Genomic DNA, 20,055 nt, shown 5'->3' with positions numbered 1-20,055 from the left:
GGAGTGGTGGGAGCTGCGCAGGAACAGAGACTGCAAAGGGAGGGTGGGGGACGCGGACAGGTGCAGAGGATGTTCCATGGGTCGGGGGGGTTCCAGCTGGGTCTTAAGGATGAAGCTAGAAGGGATTATGGAGAGAAGGGAAATGGAGGCCAGGGACGGGAACAGGTGAAGAGCTCGGGTAGAGGGTGGCGTGGCGGAGAGAGGGGCTGGAGAAAAGTCGGAAGTCTGGTCCTCTCCCCTACGGGGGTCTCCGCGGGGTGCCGCGGGCAGGGCGTGCACAGGGCTGAGGCCGGGGCTGACCGCACGGCGGGGTCTGCCCTGACCCCTGGCGGTGGCGGGCGGGGGAGGCAGGAGCTCCCTGCCTGGTACCGAGGGGTGTGGTGTCCTCTCCTCGATCCTCTTAAAAAGCTTGCGGCTCCAAGGAGTTTACTGTGCGCGGAGCCACCGCTTCCGAAGCGGTTAGTTCGATCTTGAGCCTCGAGGTTTGCCGCGCTACTAGGCTGACTTTTCTGATCGCCGGTTTTTCTTTTTGAAATTTTCTTCTACCGCCGGTGCCACCCTCCCCCTCCTGGCCGTCCACCCTCCGCAGGGACATCTCTACACTGTTCCCATCCGGGAACAGGGCAACATCTACAAGCCCAACAACAAGGCCATGGCAGAAGAGACGAACGAGAAGCAAGTGTACGACGCGCACACCAAGGAGATCGACCTGGTCAACCGCGACCCCAAGCATCTCAACGACGACGTGGTCAAGGTAAGGTGAGGCGGCCAGCAAGTAAGGGATGTGCCCCGAGAAGACACTGAGAGGGCCGGGACAGCTCTCCTCTGGCCAGCAGCCTGTGTATCTTTCCCTGTCTTTGCCACACACTCACCATTTTCTGGGCTTGATGTGCGGGAACTCCCGCGGTTGTCAGAAATGTCACATCTCCCCTCCCCACTCCTGCCGGCTAGTTCAGCTGGAATTTAGCTAACTTGAGTTTTGTAGGAGTTCATTTAACTGCACCCTTCTCCTGGCAAATGAACCTCTGATCTCAGCAAGAGACAGCCCCGCACTCCTTGAGAGGGTGAGATGTTTGCGCTGCAGGTCACCCTTTTTCCGTTTTCAGGTTGAAAGTCTAAGTGAAGGGTGTCTCTCCACTGTATATAGAATTAAGCAGTGAGATCATTTGGTAAGGTCTTGTGCCAAAGGTGACAACCGGAATACTAAGTGAGCAGGTTCCCTCAGCTAAAATTAAGATAACCTGAAGTGATTTTCTTAAAAATAACAAAGTAAGTAGAAATACTTCTGACTAAAGATGAAATATATATATATGTGTGTGTGTATGTATATGTATATATATACAGAATAGAATCAAATATTTAATATTTATATGAAGGGTATTTAACTGGAAAAACATGGCGCTTGTTGTACACAGCTATGCATATTTACACAACCAAAATAATATGTGTCTTTTGATTTCTCCTATAGACCTCTAGTTAGGTGTGGAAAGTTGCTTCTTTAGTGACTGCTTGGGTAAGCCTTCCCTGAGCTAATGGGATGTTCAGGTTGGAGTTCCTTTTCATACTTTAAGGATGTGCTTGGTGAGATTAAAAATAGGTTAACTGAATGGGTATTGGCTAAACTTAGATCTGACTGGATGGTCACTTTTTGATTATGATTATGTTACTCAACTTTGACCCTTTGAACAAATCTCATCAGAGGAATTTGTTGCTTAAACCCATCTTGATTGGGAAATCATAGGCCTGAGCCATCCTTGGCAGAGGGTTTTCTTTCAGGAAGGGGGATGACCAAGGAAATTCCTGGCCTGGAAGATTAAAGTGTGAAGACCCCCAGAGTAGCCAATGGGGTGGATGAGCAGTTTCCACCCACCCAGCCTCCTATCCAGGATGGGAGGGGCCATAGTTCAGAGACTGTTCACATTTATGAATAATATATTTCAAAAAGGGGAACAATTTAATCTGCAACTGGAAGGAAAATGTAACTGTCAGAATTGACTTTCTTGGCTTGCTGGTGGAGGAAAAAGGAAAATTGGAGCCTTAGCAGGCTTTTCTACTAACCAGATTATGGAATATTTAAAAGCAGCAGCAATAACAAAAATAGCTTATAAACTGGAAATTAGAATTGCTAAAAACTATTTACTAAAAACATTGCCTTAAAGGAGGAAAGGGCATTTTTGCTTGTCTCCCTTCTCATGTAGCTTTGGACAAGAAGGAAAAGTGCCAGGAAAAGATGCAGATTTCAGAAGGGCCTAGCTTCATTAGAGCCTCCCTGTTGTTCCACCGCAGCATTGAGTGGGATTCCTGAAGCGAGTGAACCTCCCAGGATGAGTCAGAGAAGCCAGCAGTGTAGATGTGGGTCTCCACACATAGCATGACTAAGTTGAGAAAGAAAGGCCCCTGTGGGAAAAGAGACTTCAACACAAATGGAAAAAAGGCATAACAGACTTAGAGGAAATAGTTCACAAAATAGCATTTCATAGAGCAAGTGTGGGGATCCTCATATTAAAGAAATTAAAAGGAAGAGTTAGAACAAGCTTCTGCTAGCCTAGAGAAAGCAAACTCCACCCACTTGCTCATAGAACTGTGAGCAAAACAAGACAATCAGACAGAAAAAATCTACCTCGAGAAGAATTTGGTAGGCCCACTTACTCAGATGTATTGCTTAAAGAGGCCTTCAGAGAATGCCCTGCAAAGAGAGATGCAAAGAGTACATGTGCCAGTAGGGCCAGAAAAGGGGGCCTACACCCAGTGGAGACTCCTATTTTATAATTTTTTTTTCTTTGAATCCAAGCACAAATCTAATGATAGAAACAGTGATGATCCTCTCCATGTTACCGAGACAGTAAATAATAAATTTCTCTAAATTTTACTTTTGATTACACAGACTTCTTAAAATAATAAAGACACCCAAAGCTTCACGCTTAATGCATGGTAGCTTAAAACTTCACATGATAATAAAGAAACTGTGGCCAACTGAATCTACTGTTAGAGTTACCAAATCAGGTAAGAAAAGGTCTGTTCTAAAAGCAAGCAGCTCTGTAAAAGCTGCCAATTCTGTCCGATTCTATAGTCACTAACCACTTTTGGCTATTTCCATTTAAATTCCAAGTAATTAACATTAAATACAATTTAAAATACAGTCTTCGGTCACACTAGCTACATTTTGAGTTCTCAGCACTTAAGGCTAGTAGCTACCGTAGTGGACAGCACAGATTTAGAACACTTCCACCTTCATGGAAATTACTATTGGACAGCAGAGGACTAGAGTGTTCATTCTCTCTATATTAAAAATGTCCCCATGTGAAGTTTAGAAACTTGTAGATGGAGATGAAATGAAACACTGATGTACAGTGTGAGGAGCAGCATAGTGTATCTGCACAGTATCCTTTTGGTCCCATAAAACAGCTATTTAGGGTAGGGAAGAAAACTCAGAAGATGGATGTGTTGTGAATTTATACTTCAAGAAAGCTGGTTTCTTATTTCACTAAAGGTTTGCTACACCATATTATGAGATGTCTGTATAGACATTTATCGAAAAAAAAGAGTAAGTTATGAACGCTTTTTAAAATTTCTTCTAATTAAAATGGTCATACCTTCAGACTGTCCATTCTCCCTCTGAGATTTCTGTTTTCTTATGCTCACATTTCATTCATATGTTTATTATGTACTATTTTGATTTTCTAATAAAGAAAATGACTTCAAATTTATGATTCTGATATCACATTAGCCATCAATCAATTTGTTAAACTCATCATATGCTAGACTAGACACTGTGCTACATACTACAAAGTGTAATTCCTAAAATAAGTCCTAGAAATCACAAAGATTAGAGTTAGTGAAGACAAGATGCATACAGATTAAAAATACACACACACATACATACACACATACACACACACACACACACACGCACAATATCACAACAGTAAGTCACTTCCAAATGCTATCTAATTGGTCCTTTTTTTATTTGCCAGGAAACATATAACTAGATTTTTAAGTTTCATTAATCCATGTTACTTATTCTCTCTCACATATGGGTTTGAATTTTCACTTTCTTTTTCAACTGGCATGCGTTTTTATGCAGTCTCTATCATAAGGTTTCTCATTATCATTTTGGAAATATATCAAATATATACTATAATAAATCAAAAGTAAGTAGTATTGAATATTGCATAATAAAACGTTTATTTAAAAGTGAATCATTAATTATCTTGATCTTGGTAATCATTTACAATATGGATGTATATCAAGTCATCATGTTGTACACTTTAAATATTATATTTGTCAATTATTCCTCAATAAAGTTTTTTTGAAAGTGAATGGTACTGATGTTAAGTGTTAGGGAGACCCTACTTGGATAGGGCATCAGGGTGAGAGAAGGATGCATTATAGATAGTTTAATGGAGAAGGGCATGAAGGAGGTGCAATGTGAGTTGGGTCATAATCGACAGATGGAATGCAAATAGCTGAGAAAAGTACAGGAGGTAATTCTAAATGACAAGGCATGGAGATGGGAATGTCACACACAGGGCATAAGTCTGGAAGGTTTAGCAGCCCATTTTGACTGAAATTAGAGTTAATGTGGCATAGTAGTAGGTCATAGAGATGAAACGACTGATCGTGGCCAGATGATAGAATCCTGAATCCAGTACTCCTCATAAGTTTGAACTTTATCATGTCAGCAGTGGGAAGCCAAGAAGACTTCAAGCTTGGAATGACATGATGAAGGTGGGCTCTTTGGAAGATGACTGGTTAAGGTACAGGATGTAATAAAAGATAGCCAGTCTGGATGAGGAGCAAACAGTTATGATGTAATTGCATCATGGTCTGGACATGAAATGAGAAGAACAATATGCGGTGGCACTGGGAATAAAACCATATAGGTGCAAAATGACAGAATTTTAAAATTGGAAGAGAATGTAATGGTTACCAGGTTAACCTCCAATTCCCAATTCCTTTTTTTAACATTAAGAGAAACTTAAGGGTTAAAAAAGTTTAAATTTCTATCCACGTTTTCACATGGTTAGTGTCCAAAACAGATATTTTGAAATATAACATAAGGCATGAATAGATAAGATTATGTGATTTTCATGGATTATTGTCATGAGAGGAGAAATGAGCTGAGATGATTCTGAGCCTAGCTCTGAGACAAATCAGTACATCTGAGAGGAGATCTTTGTTTAAAATAAAAATACGCGTTTGTATCTTTCTTTTCTAAAATTTGAATTAATGATTCTTAAATATACACAGATACAAAATTTTCTTTAGCAGTCAAGAAAAGGGATGCGCAGGGTAATCAGTTTGGGTTTCAAAATAACGGCCTAATGCCGGCATGATCCCTTTCAACTATAAAGCATTCTAGAGCAATTAGTAATTAATATCAATATAACAGATATTTTAAATTTCATGTTTGCTTGATATAATCAAAGCATAAGATTTAAAAGGTCAGACTGGCCCAAAGCACTCAGCACCATGTTAATAGTCTCTTCTGTTGGAATTGGTTTTGCTTATTTGTTTGTTTAGGAGATAGCCTCACAAGATGGTGACTAATACTCTGCCACACATGAGAATATGCATGGAGTTCAGAATCCCCAGCTTGTAAAAGAGCACTATGGTCATGTGTGCTGGGAAATTATTCTCACATCACTGAGCAAATAACAATATTAAAATGGGGGACATTATTCATTCATAACCACCTGAAACACTTTCAAATTCAGTCAACAGTGACATACATTTTAAATGCTTATTAAAAGAAAGTATTTTTTCTTTCTCCACCTCCAAATTGTGGTCCAAAAAAACTGAAGAATTAGCTCAACTTTGGTTCTAACTGAATAAAATTTCATATTATTTATTAAAATTTAAGATAAGATACACCAAATATTCTTGAATTATGAAAATTCGTGATGTGGGTTATTCTTCCAATCGACAGCAGTGCTGGCTACCTTTTAAAGGGGTTTGAAGTAAGAGCAGCTGCAAACTATTGCATCTGGGAAGTCCAATAACTTCAAAAACCACCTGCTTATGCATCCTGCCCACTCAAGTTCATAAAATAACAGACACTTTCATATTCTAAATTAAACTGCTTTTTAGTTTGCCCTACTTTTAACCATAAGTTATTGTTCTCTATGATGAAATATCCAGAGTGAGCTGATCCCTAGAAGAATAGGGCTGTGTGCACTGGGCTATGGGCTCCTGGGCCCTTTCATGATCCTCCTGGCCAGATTTGCAGCGGGAAAAGGGTAGGGCTGCTATTTTCATACAAAGATGGTTTAGGCCAAGAAACACACACTCGTCTTCCACTCTCTGGACCCTATGTATACTATCTAAGTTACTATACACTAAGGCCCTGGAGAAAAAGATTTGCATGCTATACTTCTGTTAAAAGAAGTTTTCTAAAAAGGTAGCCCTTAGCCCCTAGAAATATGCTTAACCACAGGTGCTCAGAGGCACCTGGACGGAGTAGAAAGAGTACTGTGCCAAGAAAAGAAATTTTTGTGACTTTTGTTAACTTTCTTTTTTAAAACTTGAATGTTAACGATTCTTAAATATATAGACACAAAATTCTGTTTCTTTAAAAATCAAGAAAAGGCATGCACATAGTAATCAGATCAGTTTTGGTTTCAACCTAAGGGCCAAACTAGAAAGTGTCTAGTCCCATTAGTGTGGGACACCAAGGAAGGATGGGGAAGGATGTCAGGGCAACAGATTTCTCTTCCTCAGCAGTCCCTGAGAGTGGAGCTCATAAGCAAAAAGCAAACTTGTTTAACTAATCAAAGCTAATAAACACCAGTCTTAAAAGTATTTTGAGCAAGCTATTTTTTACGTTTCTATGCTTCAATTTCTCTAACTATAAAGAATGAGAGTCATTCTCATATAATAGCATTCCCCTCCCAAACCCATTCACCTTTCAATAAATGATTACTATATATCTATTATGTGCCATGCACTACAATATGGAACAAAGATAGATATGAGCACTGCCCACAAAGAGTTTATGACTATCTTCCTTGTCTCTCTTCATTGCAGTTTCCTTTGAAAACTTTTGCTGAAATTCCTTTACCAAATTCTACTGTATGGTAAAATCCTTAGGGCATAGTTTAAAACATGCCTCATCTATAATGCCTCCAATTGTTCCTTTTCTTTATTAAAGCTGAATTATATATATATATATAAAATATGTAATATATATATATTTTTTAGAGTCCAATGTACCACTTTTATTTAGGAAAACACCAAAGGAACATATATTTTTTAAACAATTTGCCCCTGTTTGGGTCCTATAAAAATTATAATTAACTTATAGAAAATATTTCAGTTCTTCTCTAATATTCTCCCTTCCCATATTGTTGCTTGACTTTTAATCATCCTATTGAAAATTTAAAATTTTCAACCATTTTAAAACCTCATATCCTCTTTACAAACCCAAGAGGGCTCTCATATTCACCTGGGCATCAGAATCATCACAGGAATTTTTAAAAATACAGATGCCTAGGCCCACTACATAGTTACTAAACTAGAGTATCTAGGGATGGGGCCTAATCTAGGGCCTCTAAGCTCCCTAGATTGTGAAGTCAGGTTTAGAAATTATTGTACCCAAGCCTGGCTTAAAGATATACACTTGAATGGTTCTACCCTAAGAGAACAGTTCAGTCACACTATGTAATTCTAGATGTTCCTCCTGCCAGAAGAACACTTGAAGGTTAGGCCAGTTTAAACTCTGCCAAGGAGTTCTGAAACACCATAGAGGGTTCCCAAGTCAGCCTTGCTCAGTGGTCCTCCATCCCTTGAGGCCACTTGGGCTTACAGCCAACTGCAAGCTTAGAGCCTCAGAGTGACCTAGGGGTGGGGTGGCCATATGTTCTAGGTTGTCCCATGCAGGCAAGTTAATAATGGTCAATAGCTACCCTGAATAACTATTAATTATTTTTAATTATTAATTATAATTAATTATTAATAATGCCCTTTTCATTCTCAGAATTGTCCCAGTTTGGAAGAAAAATTATATGGTCATGAATGAATTGGCAATGACCTGTCACTGATTCCTGTACCTGAAATACATTGCAAGTCCCTACTTGCACTATTTTTTTAGCAAAATGGGCAAAATTTCCATTTAAGAATGTCATGCTTTTCTTTCCTCTCCAGTCTCCAGTGTCACCTCTCTCCTATCCTTCACTGGCCACCAAGCGATACTATAACTTGGAGGAATTGCTCTTAAGTGCCAATCTACTCTACCCTCAGACCTTAGTTTCTTTCCCTGCAACACAGGGTTAATGAAACTGACATCCTTCCATCACATACTTTGTCAACTACTCAATCAAAGATTAAAATGTTTAAAATAGTTTTAATTTTTTTCAGTTAGTCCAGGAAACATAAAATGGCATGCTTTCACATGAGCCATTGTTTAGAGTGGGGAAGTGCTTTTAATTTTGTCTTAAAGGAAATCTGCATGATCCATGTACTGAGCAACTACCAAGGGAATTTAATTGGTAGAACAGATTTACACCTGCACAGAATACATATTTCCTGCCTCTCCTATGCTGATGTTTTAGATATAAAATACATTTTGTTTTCTTTATTAAACCTTGAGAAGATGTCTCTTTTTGGTCATTATTTCATAGCAGGGGAAGTACATATTCCTAAAGACACAACTGAGCTTCCCTTTAGCCACTGTTAGTTATTTAGGTAATTAAGAAGCAGGCATTTTTAATTTTGAGAAGGCTTAAATAAGTTTTGATGGTGTATGTATGTGCTTACTATATTATTTCATAGCAATTTAAAAGTGAAAAATTTTAAAGGTGCATTCAGTATTTAAACCTTTCTTGAGCCCAGCTAGGACATTATAATACAAATGGACATTGATAGATTATATGTAAAAAGATAAAATGCATCCTGAGATTACACCGGGTCATCTCACTGATGTAGGCATCAAACACAATTACGGTTTCTCATTTATAATGAAGAACTGAGAAAGATTCTGATTTCTGAACCCAAGTAGTGAGAAAGTAGGAAACTGGGAGGAAAAGAAGCAAAGACAAAGAAAGGACAACAAAGCCCCTTCTCCCTGCCCTGCCACCCACCCTGTGCTGGACTGGGCTTTGCACGTGCCAACTCCAGGAGCCCCCCACATCCATTGCTTTGCACGGTGCTGTCATGTCTGATGACACGATCAGGTTCAGGCATTGATTGAGTATTAACTCTCAGCTCCTGCCCTGAAGAGTTTATCAGGAAAGCAAATATATAAACAAATCTGAGTGAGGTCACTGTAACTTAGGGATGCGCTACAGTTGGACACAAAGCAGAGAGTTCTCAACAATCTCTAAGGCTGAGCACCAGGCATGTGTGGCAGGAAAGGGATGCCAGCAGAGGGAGCAGCAGGAGCAAAGGTACAGAGACCTGAGGGCACCTAACATGTTCTGGGCACCAGTGGCAGGTCAGTGTAGCCAGAGCAAGGGACACAAGCAGGAGCCAGATCCTCATGACCTTCTGTGCCCAGCCAAAGCACCTGTCCCTGTGTAGGCCACAGCAACCCACAGAGGTGTTTTTAGGCCAGAAAGTGACCTGATGAGATATGACATCTGCTAACAGAAAGGGCTAACTTCAGTGCAACGGGGCAAACCAAGGGATGCCAAATGTGCAGGTAGGAGTGAAACAGGACATGGAAGGCTTCCTCCAGCACTTTCTACAGGCTAGCTTGCTGGCACAGATTATTTTACTTACTCCTCCAACGGCCCTTTGAGGAGATGCTATTATCATTTTCAGTTATATTCATCTGGCAGATAAGGAGATTCAGACCTGACCATTTGCTCAGGATTTCATAGGTAGGAAATGGTACACTCAGAATTTGAACCCAGACAGTTAGACCCCAGGACCAGGGTTCTTAACCACTGTGCTCCAGTGCCTCTCTGTAATAGATCATGATCCAAGCAGACAGTGGTGTCTCCATAGTGAGGAAAGACATGACTGTTCTCAGAGTGGCTGAGCAGCATTTGGCAGGGGGATTCCAGACATAGTCTGTTTGGGGAGTGACAGGCCTACAGTTCTAAGGTCAGACTTTAGATCCTGGTAGGTGAGTTGGGAAAGGAGGAGGAAGGACCAACGTAAAGACCAAGATAAAACCCCACACACCTCAAGAAATATGCAAGCTGGGTGAGCTCCCAACAAGGCAGGGAGAGTCAAATCCCAAAGACAGAAGTGGGGTACAAAGTGGGGATGTGTCCCAGTGATTAGAAGTGGAACACACACTCAGGACCAGACAAGCTGCAACGCTGGCTTGTGTTGAATTACCTGAGTCTTTAAAGCATGCTGACTGCCCAGGTTGGCCACAGCTCCTGGGCTGCAGCTGATCCTGCCTGGATGTGCAGGGAGGGCTAGGTGTGAGAAAATGAAGCAGGTCCTGACAGGCACTTCGCATCTAATAGCTTCATTTAAAGTTCTCAATTTTTCTGTCCAGTTTCTACAGATATTCGTGCCATTACAGCAATACATTGTAAAAATAGGAAACAACTGAGAAAAATCCTAGTTTTATGCTAGTGGGAGAAATGCCTATTTAATCCTGAAAGTAGTTTCTATGAGACTTCCTCCCTAATAACTACATATTTGTTCTCAAAAACAAATACCAGAAGTAAGGAACAGTGCATTTTTACAACGTACCATTAATCTCTCAGAAGAACAATTAAAATGTTCCATCAATCATGGCTCACTGTTTTTTTTCTATATTAGTAATAATAATATATAGCTGGAAGTGGGCATACCAAAACGTGTCAAGGAAATGCAACTGCATTCATTGGATTTCATTGCCAGTTATTTTGGTTAGGTCAACAGAGCCCTCTTTCTCACTTGTTCTTAAGTGTCAGGCTTTTTAGTAGGGAGAGAAATTGTTTGTCTAAAATGGTTAGTAACCACCAGTTCACCAAAATATTTTGGGTAAGCCTATTATTCTAGTTATAAAGGTAGGAATGAGAGTCATTCTCAGATGGGTGCTCCCTAGAAAGGCCATTCAGCAAATATTTAGGAAGCACTTACTCTGCAGTATGCGTGGAACCTGCCATGCATCCTTGTGCACCAGAGCCTGCCTGACAGAACCACAGCCATCCACCAAGGCTCACCTCAGATATCTGGGCCTCTGTCAGCCTTCCCTGACTGCCCTCATCAGAACTGGTCATCTCTTTTCTTGGCTCCCACCACATTCTGTTTTTGTTTCTATTTTAGCGTGTATCAAAGCCCTTTAAGCATTCTGCTTCTCTATCACCATGCCTCTCTCCCCTCTTCTCTTCCCACGTCATATGCAAGTCCTTCAGGACAGAACAGTGGCCCCTGGTGGCCCCAGGACTGTGGCTGCCCAGTGCCCACCCAGGGCCCCACATGGAGTCTGCTGTCAGAAAATGGATGCCAACATCAACAAAAAATATACAAACAACAAATGCTGGAGAGGGTGTGGAGAAAAGGGAACCCTCTTGCACTGTTGGTGGGAATGTAAATTGATACAGCCACTATGGAGAACAGTATGGAGGTTCCTTAAAAAACTAAAAATAGAATTACCATATGATCCAGCAATCTAACTACTGGGCATATACTCAGAGAAAACCATAATTCAAAAAGAGTCATGTACCACAATGTTCATTGCAGCTCTATTTACAATAGCCAGGACATGGAAGCAACCTAAGTGCCCATCGACAGATGAATTGATAAAGAAGTATATATACTTCTTTATTATGATAAAGAAGTATATATATGATATACTCCATATATACAATGGAGTATTGCTCAGCCATAAAAATAAACGAAATTGAGTTATTTGTAGTGAGGTGGATGGACCTAGAGTCTGTCATACAGAGCAAAGTAAGTCAGAAAGAGAAAAACAAATACCGTATGCTAACACATATATATGGAATCTAAAAAAAAAATTGGCCATGAAGAACCTAGGGGCAAGATGGGAATAAAGACGCAGACCTACTAGAGAATGGACTTGAGGACATGGGGAGGGGGAAGGGTAAGCTGGGACAAAGTGAGAGAGTGGTAGTGTATATATGGACATATATACACTACCAAATGTAAAATAGATAGCTAGTGGGAAGCAGTCGCATAGCACAGGGAGATCAGCTCGGTGCTTTGTGACCAGCTAGAAGGGTGGGATAGGAAGGGTGGGATATGGAGGGTGGGAGGGAGGGAGACGCAAGAGGAAGGAGATATGGGGATATACGTATATGTATAACTGATTCACTATAAAGCAGAAACTAACACACCATTGTAAAGCAATTATACTCCCATAAAAATGTTAAAAAAAACAAAACAAAACTTCATGTCTAGAGGAAAAGTGGACATGCAAAAAGACCAATTCAAGAAAAATATGCATGTACTTTAGTAAAAAAAAAAAAGAAAGAAAGAAAGAAAGTGGATGCCAAATTGAATCTGCTGAAAAGAATCTGAAATTTCTTTTTTAAGTAATTGAATGTCTTCAGTGAGCTAAAAGACAGTAGAATTATGTCATTGAGTGTATTCCTTTGCTCCTTTTCTCTGCAGCTGCCACATTTAAAGCCTTATAAGGGAAAACATATCCAAATAATTAAGAAAGAAATCCAAAAACATTCACTCTGTTTACTAAGGTAAAGAGACAACCTGCTCTAATATGTATATAAATTTATTATTTAGAATTTTTTAATCTCCAGTTTGAAGAGGACATAGATACATCTCTCCTGAGCCTTCCAATAAGCAGGCTGAGGCACCTGGATGACTTCCCAGGGCCTGCAGAATAAGGCTCATCTCCTAAGTATCTCGCAGGCAGGGCAGGCAGATTCCTAGAATGCCAAAAGATGCCATTGCTGCTCCTTGGCACTGCCCCCTGGGGCCAGAAGTATGAAGGCTGAGAGTTGGGTCTCAGGCCACATGAGAGCTCCCCTGCCAAGAGAGGGGTAGAAGGACTCCCTGTCAGACTCCCCATATACCTTTGGACAAATGCAAACATCAGAGAAACGACTAGGTCCGGAGACAGTTCTGAAGAAAAATCTAAAACCTTTCTCAAAGCCTAAAGGAGACAACAGCTTTGAGAAACCCAAGCCTCTTCTTCCTTCTCTTTCGCTTTATTACTTCTAGATATTAAGTACACAGAGATCTGAGATTTTTACTAGCTGGGATGTGGTATCCACTATTTCAAAAGCATAGAAGTTTCTTTGTACCTCATAGGTGGTCTGTCAGAGACCTCAGATCTCTTCTCAGAAGAAAAAAAACAAAAAACAAGCAAAACACTTAAATGTTTCTAGAAGGGGTCAGACATCATTTGTTTCATTATTGATGTCTGGGCCAAGTGAAATGAATGTTAGCTCCTTTTCCAGATATGCTTCTTTCTATCATTTCCCGTGATAGGAGGTTGATTTACTATAATAAGGATAAGAGTAAGATGTGTCAATTTGACCCCAAATAGTTTTCTCATCAATAAGCTAAGTATAGGAAATCAGGGTCATTATTCAGTTAAGCATAGGTAGAACTAGAAAGCTGCCATTAAAAAAGGGTGATGATGTGTAATGTGAATTTTAGGTGTGACTGATATCTAATATACAGCCAAGACCACAGTCGTAGCACATTTAATGCTTTATCGATGACTGGAATGAACGAGTTAAAGAGGACTCTCAACTTACAAATGACACCAATTACAATGACCTTATTAACATATATAAAAAATAACATCAAAGTGATTTTTGGCAAATTACAAATAGCCCATAAAAATAAGATAAAAACCAATACAAAGTAAGATAATGTTAAAAGACTAGGAATAAAACGTATAGCTATTAAGTGGGAAACAAATAGGTAAATATATGAAAAATAAGAAAATATCAGGAGAGGGTTGTCATTTCTGTGGGAGCTTGTGATGTGGAAAATCAAGATGCTTGGTAAACACAACGGATATGGAAACCCTTTGTAATAATTCCACAGCCCCTAAGGGACCAAGATCTCCTGGGTGAGAATCACTATTGTAAACACACCCTTAAATGAATCCATCATGCTCCATACCCCTTGAGCAATAGGGGACCAAAACTAAGTCTATCAATTGTGTCTGAACATTAAACATCTCAATAATTTAATGATATTTTAAAGGAAGCACAATGAATGGAATCAAAAGGAGAATGTAATCCAAAAAAACAAAAATGTCACAGACAAGATTCTCTACTTTATTTGCTATTGGTCAGACTTATTAAATATAGGATCTGTTTCGATCTTATGAGGAGGTAGAGATGCTGGAAAGATCCTAGGGAAGAGCAAAAGGAAGGAGATAAGAGATGAAGAGAAACACCCAGGTAGGGCTGGGGAGGGATTGTTTTGTCTGGCAGTTTGTTAGAAGAGTTGAAAGTGAACATAAAATGACAACTGCCTTTAGTTACTGCTAGGTTCTTATGAGACTTAACAAGGAAAATACTGCTCAGACACAATCACCATTCAGGACAAGGAAAAAGGAGGAAGGGGTTAGTTGGAAAAAAAAAAGAAAAGTTAGGTTACATGGGAGAAGAAATTCCAAGAAATAAGAGCAGTTAATCCCAGGAATGTGTCACAAGAGGTTGTTCTGTAAGAGTAGTGTGTTAAATTACTTACTTGTCTATGTAGCTTCTCAAATCCTTCTACCTCTACAGCTACAATTTGGTGTATAAGAATACTGACACAGTCTCATAATTAAGCACAAGCATATGTATGAACACTTTCCTCTATTCCTGCAGGATACCTGGTTTGTTTGGGGGCAAAGAGGAATTGATGTGGCATTGTGTTAACAGTGGTTGAGAATGCAAGTAGTAAACATCTGAAAGTAGAATACTACAAAATGCATGCATTGTATGTACCAAAAGGTCAGTATGAAACATTATCTTTATGGCAAGCCTGCCCATCCAATCCCTCCTACACACTGCATAGTCACACAATTTTGCAGCTTGTATAAATCCCTATTGTGATTTAAACTCATGAGAGAGTGTGGCTTCTGCAAAGGGTGGCTGTTTTGTGACTTTAGACCAGTCGTCCTTTACCCTAGCTACAAATCATCTGGAGAACAATTAAAAATACTGTTGTACACGCTCCATCCCTAGAAATTCTGACTGAATTGGTCTAGGATGGGGCCCAGGCCTATGTATTCTTTTCTCTTTGGAAAGCTCCCCAGGTGATGCTAATGTACAGCTGGAATTGAGTCTGGTTTTGACTCGCAGAATTTCTTAATAATAAAACTGTGTATCATGACAAAATTTTCAGGACTGTAAGGGCTACAGTGGGGAAATTATTACTTCTCTAGGTCCTCATCCTGCAGTCCTTAGAACTTTTATTAGAATATGATATTTATCACTCAAATTCCTATTACAAAAAAAAAGTGCTTTCTGGAACTCTGCTATAGCAACTACATAAGATAGACTTTGTATGTGGGATAAATCTCATGTCACTTATGTAATTCAGTCCTGGTGTTTTTCCCTTTCCTTTGCTCATTCTTTCTATTCTCCCCAAGAGGAAGATCAGCAGGTTAGAGTGTCAGAACACCATCCCTATCCCTCTTTTTCACTTGCGTTCATGGTTCAGGCATACTAGGAATGGAGCTGACAACATGCACTGGTTTTTCTCCTAATGGTGCAGAGGCCACAGGAAGCTTCACTGGACCTAGGGATGGCAGGTGTCCCACACTTCTCCAGGGCCTGGCACAGAGAAGAGAGAAGTCACTGAGAAGTGCTTTACTGATGCCAATCACTCCTCAGAGCAGATGGGGAAACTGAGCCTCAGATGAAACCTGAATTCCAGATCTCTCTTGGACACTGACCTCAAGTGTTACCTTGGGCCTCGGAAAAGTCACTTGGACCCTTTGGACAGCAGTTTATTCATCTAACAATCAATAAGTTGAACTAGAAGATCGCTAAGTCACTTTTATTTCTAAAATTCTGTGATTCCAGTTAACCAGTATTCATAAAAGTGTGGAACACTGTAAACGTGCAGAAAAGTCCATGCAGAGATAACGGTGGAGGACCCCCTCATCAATACTATTTTTATTACCTTCTTCCTAGATTTTACCAATTGTCATTCTTACTCTTAATATTAAGGCTGTGGGACTTAACTAAATCATCTTTGAAATACTGAGCTATCAACAGATGGCATGCTGAATGCAAATACACTGCAAATAAATATTTGGTCCTGAAGAAGATCAAAAGCTGGAGTTCATTTCCCCTTCTCATTTGGGCTCAGAACTCTGCAGTCTTTCCTTTTACTGCCCTTGCCTCCAAACTGGCTGTTTGTGTTCAAAGATGGATCAGAAAATCAGTTCCAAAGTTGGTTACAAACTTTCAGTAATTTTTGTTTTTTTATTTTTTGTAACCAGCCAGTTTCTCTTAGTTCACATAACAAAGAAGCGCATAATTATTTGCAACTTTAGTTAGAGCAATGGTCTTAAAAAGGTCTAGCTAAATAGAAAATGCTCAGACTTTCTGAGTGCCAACAGTTATCAAATTTACCTAGTTCATATATGGCCACATTTCTGAAGTTCTTTTAACAGCCCATCTGTGAGCAATAGGATCAGATGACTAAGAACTACAGGACAGAAGCACTATTACTTTGAATCATATTTTCCCATTACCCAGCTATAAAGAGTCTGTTTCTCTCTGACCCATATAAAGTTCAGAATTTAGGACCCTAGGTGATTTTAATCCCATCATTTAGCACCCCAGCTGTATGAATCTGAAAGTAAAAATGAAGTTGTTTGAATTCCAGACCCCCTGAACATTCTCAGGGAGCTCATCAGCTCCCTAAGCTAAGCTATAGGTTTAAATCTAAACCTAAATCTGTAGGTATGAACCCAAATTTCATGATAAACAAAAACTGAATAGATCTGTCTTCCCTGTCATTACTCACCTTTTGATCATTCTTTTACCAAAATTACTATGACTGGGTTAGAATAATAGAATGCAATCAACAAATGCAATCACTAGCCCCTGGCCAGATAATAACACATTCAGAACTTTCTTTCCTAAAGGAGATTTTATCGTGTTTGTGCTCTTGTAAATAGGAGAAAGAGAGAAATATAACTTAATAAATGGAAGCATTCACTAATTTATTCAACAAATATTAATTTAGTATCTATTAGATTCCAGGGAGCTTACAGTCTAGTAGCAGAAATAATCTCACACACATACAAAATAAAACCATTAAATAAGTGTGGGGTGTGGGGTAGGCGGGATGAAAAAAATGGTCTGGTCTAAATTCAAGAGGTTAGTGATTTGGGGAGGGGCAAGAAAGTGACTTCCTCTATTACCCTAAAAGTAAGCTTGAGCAGCCAGAGGCCATGTCTATTTTATTGGCACTGTCCCCTTTTCAGTGACACCCGTAGCCAGCTCATAGACCCTATCCTGGCTCTGTTTGCTTGGTTCATTTATTCCATCCTCAAAAAGTAGGTATTTCATAACTACTGAATGAAGGTATGAATGAACTCACAAGGCCACAGTACTGTAAACCAAAAGTGCCTGCAATAAATATGCATGCATTCTAGGCTATAAATGTTTCTAAAGTTCAGGTACTGTCTCAGCAAATTGTATTCTGATTTTCTAGAGCACCAGTTTGCAACCAGGGATTATTTTTTGCTCCCCCTCCCAGGGGACACTTGGCAATGTCTGGAGACATTTTTAGTTGTCAAAATTTAGGAGGTGCTACTGGCATCTGGTGGGTAGACGACAGAGATGTTGAGAATCACCCTACAGTTCCCAGGACAGCACCCTCACCCTAACAACAAGATATTATCTGGCACAAAATGCCAACAAGTGCCCAGATGGAGTAACCCTGTGGTAGAGCTTGGTAGCTGTGTCTTGGGAGCCACATGATGGGCTGTGATTATCCTTGCTTAGACCTTACAAGGACCCTAGTGTAAATCCTTTTCCTCACTAGCCAAGCAATGTTCAAACCTACAGAGATTTATTTCATTAATTTTCTATTTGTTTAATAAACAGACTTAAAGCACTGGAGGGAAAAATATTCAAGCAGTGAGGTAAGACGAAAACTATTAGTAACACTAGGTTGACTTAAGTGAATGGTAGGAAACAACCTCTGCCATCAGGAAGTGAGTTGTAGAAACTGAAAAAAAGTTAAGAGTGTTTAAAAAGCTCTGGTTCAAACAAATGTCTATGTGAACCAATGGGTAGCTTGAAAACAGTGAAGACATTTCCGTCTCTCATGTCTTTGATAGAATGGAAAGAGCTTTTATTTTCTTTAGTGCAGTGATCATTTATATTTTTCCCATGACATGCCCAGAAGTTTAAAGAATAACAAACTCCCAAGTGTAAACACAGAATTTTGTGAGAAAGTGAGCCCTCTGGATGAATCCTTATCATTGTATGTTTGGATAAAATAAGATTTCCATGCATTAAACAATACAGGACTTTCTATTTGAGAAGTAAGCTTCCAACACTTTGAAGGGCTGCAGTTATTTCTCCTCAAGGATGACAAACATAAGCGCCCCCAAGGTATGGCTCCTCCCTGTTCAAGTTCAATGCTCTAGTCTCAGTGCTCCTATCACTGGCCCTTGCTTGGCCTATTTTTACACTGTGAACTGTTCCATGTCACTTGTTTGGTAACACTCAACATCAACAAGTGCCACCAAATCAATACCAGAAGCCTGAAGATTAAAAAAAAAAAAGAATCAAAAGATATGTAGCCTGCTTTGTACCAAGCCACCTGAAACTAGGTGCTTCTTGTAATAATGAAAATGTGAGGCCATGTGGACAGGAGAGATAGTTCCAGATTCCTGAAGAAGGCTAACGGCCAATTGGTCTCAAGTACACCAAATGTGGTTTTAGGTTCCTGACTGGGATCCCCAGAAGAAAGAGTGCACAGCATACTCAAGGAGGTATGAAAATGCTCTGGAATCCCCAAATCATCTCATCATCAAGGACAGTTTTTAGCAATTTCAAAAGGATGTATATTCGTTTCCAAGGGATACCTTAAAAAGTATCACAAACTAGGTGGCTTAAAGCAATAGAAATTTACAGTCTCATGGTTCTGGAGTCTGGATGTCCAAAATCAAAAGGTCAGCAGGGCCATGCTCCCTCTGAAACCTGCAGGGGAATCCATCCTTGTCTCTCCCTAGCTTCTGGTTTTCTGGCAATCTTTGGCATTACTTGGCTTACAGCTGCATAACTCAAATCAATCATATGGCCTTCTCCTTGTGTCTTCACATTACCATCTACTTATAAGGATACCAGCCATCTCAGATGGGGAGCCCACTTCTACACCAGTGTGACCTCATCCTAATTATATCTACAAGACCCTGTCTCCAAATAAGGTCACATTCTGAGGTACTGGGGATTAGGACTTCATCGTATCTTTTTGAGAGGAACACAATTCAATGCATAACAGGATGTAAACTAGGAGTGTATATTTTTGTTATTAGAGCAGGGAAATTTAACTTAAATTTTCGAAGTGTAATACAAACCCAAGGATCATTTATTCTCCCTCCTAAGAAGAGCAAAAGATGGAAAAACCTGGTGGTTGCCTTCAGGTGAAAGGCAAAAGGAAAGGAAGAATAAGGCAAAAAGGAATTAATCTAAAGCAAAGAGAGTCTTGTCTGCTTGGTGTTGCTGCCACTTTCGGACACATCCAGTCACTCAGTCAGCTGGAGCATCTTCTCCCCCAGGGCATGTATGCCTCATGTTTACAATAAACTCCAGAAGGCTAATGCACATGCAAGAGATGAGCTAATCCTTCTTATTTGCTTAATGGCAGAATGGAAAATAAGCACCCACCTGCACAAAATGGTTTCAGGAATGCCAAGAGGTTCTCCTGTTCCAAGATAGCTCCTCCATCCTCCCAACACTGCTACCGAAATCCCTGACACTTCCCCACTTCTCCTGGTTTGGGTGCCTGGGCCAGAAGTTCCTGATGTAGTATTGACCATTGCCCCTGGCACTGTCCCAAATATCTTGCATAAGTTAAGTCATTTAATACACAGAATTATCTTATGAAGTATATACCATTATACCCACAATTTACAGATAAGAAACTAAGGCACAGGGAGATTTAGTAGCTTAGCAAAGCTGAGATTCAAAGCAGCCCTCATGCTAT

General features: G+C 39.9%; 1 protein-coding gene across 2 annotated transcripts in view; it reads left to right on the top strand.

Annotated features, from left to right (window-relative positions):
* Positions 1–20,055, top strand: part of CAV1 (caveolin 1) — a 33,714-nt gene that overhangs the window by 784 nt on the left and 12,875 nt on the right. For both annotated transcript variants that reach the window (XM_024757814.1, XM_024757815.1), the window contains exon 2: positions 590–754. In XM_024757814.1, the coding sequence (XP_024613582.1) occupies positions 590–754 (165 nt within the window). The remainder of the gene's footprint in view (positions 1–589; positions 755–20,055) is intronic.

The sequence above is a fragment of the Neophocaena asiaeorientalis genome, unplaced genomic scaffold (assembly GCF_003031525.2).
Source record: "Neophocaena asiaeorientalis asiaeorientalis breed wild unplaced genomic scaffold, Neophocaena_asiaeorientalis_V1.1 scaffold116, whole genome shotgun sequence".
Lineage (NCBI taxonomy): Eukaryota > Metazoa > Chordata > Mammalia > Artiodactyla > Phocoenidae > Neophocaena > Neophocaena asiaeorientalis.
The sequence above is the reverse complement of the archived record's forward strand: the minus strand, read 5'-3'. Positions and strand labels throughout refer to the sequence as shown.